The 6,708-nt window shown below is 39.3% G+C and overlaps 1 protein-coding gene across 1 annotated transcript in view; it reads left to right on the top strand.

Annotated features, from left to right (window-relative positions):
- The window catches only part of IL1RAPL2 (interleukin 1 receptor accessory protein like 2), a 1,213,983-nt gene extending 1,211,066 nt beyond the window's left edge, over positions 1–2,917 (top strand). The window contains exon 11 of the mRNA XM_003801635.1: positions 2,043–2,917. Coding sequence (XP_003801683.1) covers positions 2,043–2,740 — 698 coding nt within the window. The 3' untranslated portion in view covers positions 2,741–2,917. The remainder of the gene's footprint in view (positions 1–2,042) is intronic.
- Positions 2,918–6,708: the final 3,791 nt, after the last annotated feature.

Raw genomic sequence — 6,708 nt, 5'->3', positions numbered from 1 at the left:
TGAAAATGATTTAATGAATGATCTTTAAAAATGTTCACGGCACACCAGTTGAAAATCAACTGCTGGAAAGAATCCCTCTGTAAAATGAAGCATTCACTCATCACTCACCTGGTCAAATTGTTATTATCCTAGACTCCTTCACTTATACCATGGTTCTGGGTTTGGGTTTGGCTTGGTTTGGTTGTAGAGGAAAGGTGAAAAGAGTAAAGGGAAAAATGCATGATAGTTTATTTTACTGTATCTTACAGATCCAACTTCTAATGAGGAAGCTTCCCACATAACTTCTTTCTTTTTGGGAGCAGAAAGAAAGGAAGAAAATGAAGAGTCAGAGCTGTTGATACATTGGGATAATATTTTTCCACTCTATTGAAACTTTCTACCTTCCCTTCCTTTCTGTTTCACCAGTTCTCTAAGTGATAATTCCAGAGTGATAACTTCCTCCTTGCTACTTGTGTGGTGTTTGTTTGGTTTTGTGAAGATTTCACTGCTGGTTTTTTCCTCCTGAGTACCTGATCTCCAAAATAAAACACTCCAGAGTCTTAAGAGGTTCCCTCCCAACTCAGAAACTGCCCTCTCCCCTTAGATACAGTCACTGTAACTGCTGCATGGGAAAGTCCTGAAATGCATGAAATGGAAACTTGAACGACACTAGCCACGAATTGTTAAACAGGCACTTCTCTGTGGGTGTCCTTCAGAGTTGTGTTGTTGTTGTTGTTTGTTTACCTGTAGGGTGTGTAGAAAGTTTACTCATTTTCACTTGTGAAAGTTTTCTTGCTGCCGAGTGGTGAAAATAAAGCCTGGAAAAAGCGAAGAGAGATCATCTGTAAAATATGCCTCTGTAAAATAAGTTGCCCTTTTCACATGGCTTGTACTGGGCTGTTGGGTGGCCCCACACTATGCACTGGATGTGACTCCTTGAAAGCAGTCTGTAACCTTGGGCAGATTTGCGGTGACAAATGTCACCATGCTTCTGTGAGCACTGCTTCTGCTAGAGGGCACTGTACAGTAGACGAGGCCTGTGCTCTGCTTCGTAAAGGCAGCTCTGTGCTGCAGCACCTGTGTCCAAGTCTCCATTTGTTAACACATGTGTGTGCCTTTCCCTTTTTGGCAGATAAGACTTTGGGAAGCATGATTGCAAAGGGATTATTCCAGGAGATAAACAATGCTAGCTCTAGTTGAGCCCTGAAAAAGCCATCACCTATTCACCTTGCTTTCAGAATTGCTCCACAAAGTAGGGCAGAGACTTCCCTTCCTCTGGTTAGACTCCTCCTCCTTCACTGTTCATTCCATACCATCCCCCCGCCTCCAACTCTACCCCGCACTCTTCCTGGGAACAAAAAGCAGCTGGTTCAAATGCAACTCATGGGCACAAGCCACTTCCCTATCTCCAAGTTTGAAGGGCACAATGAAGACTCTAAGTTTGCAAATGACAGAAGGTATTGTGAAAAACAAGCTGCGATTGCAGCAGAGAATTTTCCACCATCTGCATGTCCCGGTTAATATTCACAAACCCTCTACTCGGTTAGCAGTTGGAAACGAGGAGCCATATATACAATTAGTCTTTGTTGATTAAAAATAAATAATATTAATAAAAAAGAAAACTAGAGAGGAAAGCCACACCAAACCCATGAACACAGTAACCCTGAATTTATTAAAAGGCTCCGTTTCTCTTTTCATTGACCCACTGATTGCTTGTTCACTTAGAGTACTAGCCTGGAAGCCAGCCTTGAATTAAATGATTAAATAAACAAATATCACTAAAATGCCACCTAAGCTCTGAAGAAGCCAGAGTTTGTGTTAGCCAACAGAACACTGTAAGTAATGATGAAGGTAAAGAAAATAAGGGTTATAAGCAGTTGTTTTTCTTTTTCTTTTTTATTTTTAAGAAAACAGGATTTCTGAATGTGCAATGCAAGAAAAGAAAATGTAATGGACTTTAGTGAAAGACTGGATCTTGATTTGCTATACTAGAGTGCAAACCTGGTTCTGTAGAGACTGGCAGTGTCTTTGTTTTACTCTTTCTCTCTTTCTGTGATTTGTAGCATACATTGAAGACCTCACAAGATGCGTTGAGCAAAGCAGAAGACTTATTATCGTGCTCACTCCAGACTATATTCTCAGACGGGGATGGAGTATTTTCGAACTGGAAAGCAGACTCCATAACATGCTAGTCAGTGGAGAAATCAAAGTGATTGTGATTGAGTGTGCACAATTAAAAGGCAAGGTGAATTGCCAGGAAGTGGAATCATTAAAGCGCAGCATCAAACTTCTGTCCCTGATCAAGTGGAAGGGACCCAAAAGCAGCAAATTAAATTCCAAGTTTTGGAAGCACTTAGTTTATGAAATGCCCATCAAGAAAAAAGAAATGCTATCTCGGTGCCACGTTCTGGATTCTGCGGAACAAGGACTTTTTGGGGAACTTCAGCCTATCCCCTCTATTGCCATGACCAGTACCTCGGCCACTCTGGCGACATCTCAAGCTGACCTCCCGGATTTCCAACACTCAGATCCAATGCCAATGAGGCACTGTTGCAGAGGTTACAAACACGAGATGCCAACCACCAACTTGCCGGTACCTTCCTTAGGCAACCACCACACTTACTGTAACCTGCCTCTGACGCTACTCAATGGACAGCTGCCCCTTAATAACACCCTGAAAGATACCCAGGAATTTCACAGGAACAGTTCTCTTCTACCTTTGTCGTCCAAAGAGCTTAGCTTCACCAGCGATATTTGGTAGTGAAAAAAATTGGCATTTCTCTGAATAGCTATCAAGCATACAGAATTTCTGCTATACCAAGCATACATAAAGGACACCTAGTAGAAAATGAGGTGCTGGAAAAGTGTTTGAAGAAAAAGGCACAGAAATTGCTTTTGTACTTAAATATTTTTGTTTACATTTCCAGAACCATGGGGGGAAAGAAAGACCTGCATTAGTAGTATGGCACCTTGTTCCGATGTACAGTTTTGATTCCTTCCTGAAAACAAAAGTTTTCACATCCTCTTGTTTTAGAGTGGGTTTTAGGAGACCACTTACACCGCAAGCTTAGGAGGTGATCTCTAGTCCCCATATTTACGAATAGTTCAGTATTTACATGGTATCTGAAATAAGGAAAACTTAAAAGACTTTAATAGTACGTGAACATTCTGAACTAACTTTAAGGGGAAAAGAGAATTTCCATATAGAGTTCAGAAAAATCAGGGAATTCGCAAGAAATGTTAAGGCACTCCAGTTGGAAGATTGGAAAGGAAGATCGGTTGAGAAAAAAAAAAAGTGTGATCGAAACATTTAGAGCTCCTTAACATAATGGACAACTTCTGTAGACTAAATCAACAGCTCATAATAAATAGCTTTTAGTTTTATTAGGCAAGCACATCTCCTGTAGGCAAACTCGTCGGTAGATAAACAATGTTCATTTCTTAAGCAAATGAATAGGTAGGCTGTGAGCTCTTTCAGGATGATTTTGAACGCTTGTGGCTTTCTATCATTTCGAAAGTTTTATAACTTTGAAAACACATTTGCAAGTGTACATTGTATTGTTTGCTAACAAATTCACATTTGGATTTTTGACCAATGATCTCTTGACCTGCTAAGAGTGTTACAAGAAGATGCAGACACCTTCCTGCTTTTGTTTCGGCATCATTGGAGTTTAAATTTAAATACATATTGACTGCAAGTGTCAGCAATTGGAAAGCAGTAACACAATAATATTCACAGATGAAGTGCTAAATGCTTCAAGTTTACTAGCAGTAGAGCAGCAATTGCAGAGATTCTCATCTGTAATGAAGCTGTGAAACAGACTATTCTGTACATACACAGTGTCTACCTGGTCATGTGTTCAAGGCTCCTGCAGGAGTATCTCTATTCCCAGTACTTCAAAGAGTATATTGGATGGACTGAACTTCTCCACCCTCTCGTAGTGACTGTCCCATACCAGAAAATCCCTGTGAATATGATATTGCTGATGTGCTATAAGGAATGTGCCCTTCTCCTAGTCTTTATCGTGGATTACTACTTTGTGTTCTTTCTAATTAGTCAAATTAGATGTGCTCTCAGCCTAGATGCCTGTGGGTGTCCATTGTTATCAAGGTTGATTCTGACATTTTGCAAATGGTTCTTTCAATCATGTTCTTAGACAAATAGAAACAAAGACAAATGTGCACAGTGTGTAAAAATTAAGAATTTGCCCAGCTCCTGTAATTGTGAAGCCCAAATGTATGAGAACATTAGGTAAGATGCTTTGTTTCGTTAAACATCTTGTCATTATTGATTCTTTGTGATCCGTGAGTTTTGTTCCAAGTACTCGTTTCTCGGTTGCTTTTCTTAGTCCAGCCATTCAGAAAATGCATCATGCACCAGCAGTACATGAAAGCTTAGCAGTGCTCCATGTTCATTTCACAGTGGGACAATCAGTTGCTCCTTTGAGAAATCCTGTTCGACACATGTAGGTGTTTTGTAGATGTCTTTTTTCCACTGAGAAAGGTGATTTTGTTCTGTAAAAAGTCTTAAGTATTTCAAAATGGAAACTGATCAATCCCGAAGTGTTTTTCAAGTGTTACAAAACTGTATTTACTCTGGTTGTTCTTTAATGCCATGTGTAATTACTAAACGAATAATCTGCATGAACTGAGCAGTCTGTGTTTAAGTGACCAATTGTACTTTTAATTATTTTATTTTTCACAGAAATCTAGGTGAATTCAAATAGAATGTTCAGTGGTATTTTTAAACTAATAGTTCTGTATTGAGCATGCCAGTTCTGAAAATATAACGTGGGTCTCTCTGCTTCCTTTATTTACAATGATTAAACGTGGGTAGCAATTTGAGTTGGCTGGCCACAATGTGTCCTTTCACTACTAGTAGGTACTCAAAAACAGAGCATTCACACTTGTGCTGGGGAACTTGACAAGAAACCTTTTCTGCCATTTTCAGGAACCAATGTGTACACTATCTATAAAAATTTATTTCTAGATGGCAATTCAAAATTTAATTTTCATCTGAGATTTTAAAAAGATATAGCCCATAGGGTCGAATAAGCCTTTAGTCTAGAACGTGATGTATTTTCCCAGTTGCATTTATGGTGGGAAACAATTTTTCTCAAGTTTGTCACTGAAATGGAGTTTGGAAATCTAGAAGAACAATGATACAACTCGTTCTCACACGGTCATAACAAATTTATCATTCTGTGACTGTGTAAACACATACATGTAAAACCTGAGGTTATATTAAGGCGAAAGATTCTGAAAATATCAGAAACGCTGGGACAAATGAGAAATGTCTAAAAGCAATAGATAAACAGGAAATTCAGACTGCATAGAGAACAACCAATGCCCAGGGAGATGGATAACATGGATAGGGGTTTAATTTGGCAAAATGTGAAATCTGGTGGGTTTGGCCTGCATCTAACTACGGAGACTTTGAAAGGTAGTTGGATGGTTCCTGAAAAGAAGATATCGGTCTTCCCCACATCTAAGCCTTAATTGAATTACACCCAAATCTGGTTGGCTTTCAGTCGCTCATTCAAAAATAGGGGTACAAAGAGACTCGCAGGCTTCTGGTGAGGTTTGTATATAAGGCAGCATCGTGTGAGAAGTTAATATTTTGTTTGAGGATTGATGGTTAACATTCTGGCGCTTAAAAGGAGGAAACGGTGCAATCAGAGGGTGAAACATGGTTCAGTTATGAAAGAAGTTTATACAGGAGTTTAAGAAGACATGGAAATGAGTAGTATCCTAAGGACAACTGCTGCAACTGGTTGGAAAATGGTAAGTGTGAGAAAGAAGAAAATTCTGGCAAGAAAGGGAAGGAGACTCCTCGACCTGCTTGCGCTAGCAGAGCTTACAAGCATATGAAACCACGGATTTAAAGCATTTACTGCCTTTTGGCATTTTGTTTTTAAACATATCGGTTGATTTTTACCAAGGGTTTTCTAGAAAAGCAAGTAATGACCAAGGTAAATATCCCCCAAATTGCACATATAAAGGTCTACACTTCATGTATTCATTGCCCAAGGTGAGAAACTGAACTGATAAAACCAGACACAAGACAGAAAATAGTTCCATAGCGACCAGTTAAGTTTGAACACTTGACATTGTTGTTGCTCTTTTCTGGGACAGAATTTAATGTTGAAAAGTGTCTGGCTCCAGTTTGTTTATTACTCATGCATTTTTGTTCTGAGATGTCTGATAGGAGGTCACAGTGTAGCACGAAGGCTCGCTGGTGAATGTATGGGCCACTTTACTAAACAATAATCATTGACCTCAAACTCTCACATCAAACTTGGGTTCAGAACTGAAATCAGCCACAGGAAATTGAAGGCAGTTACTCAGCACTCCGTTTAATTACTGTGATACCAGAATTTATAAAATCACCTACACCCATACCTATGTTTGTTCTCCCAGATGCTCGCTGCTGTTTCCTCAACCACATTTCCTCTACGTGTTATTAATGTCAGTCATGAGTATTATTGAGTGCCCACTGGGTGCTGGCCACTGCATACAGTATAATAGGCATATTATTAAAAATTGAAGTTCCTGTTCTCAAATAGTTTACACATCATATGCACAAAGAATGGGGTATTTGTAAAACACATTCCAGTGTAGGAAAATTAATCTAGTATGCATAGTGTAGTTAAATGAAGTGGACTGACTTGGGTAAGAGATAAGTTTGGAATAGAGGAGCAATGGTGAAGAATGAGAATTTGTCAAGTG

Source organism: Otolemur garnettii, unplaced genomic scaffold (genome assembly GCF_000181295.1).
Source record: "Otolemur garnettii isolate 467f Iridium unplaced genomic scaffold, OtoGar3 scaffold00216, whole genome shotgun sequence".
Taxonomy (NCBI): domain Eukaryota; kingdom Metazoa; phylum Chordata; class Mammalia; order Primates; family Galagidae; genus Otolemur; species Otolemur garnettii.
Note: the sequence above shows the minus strand (reverse complement) of the source record. Positions and strands in the feature narration are given on the sequence as shown.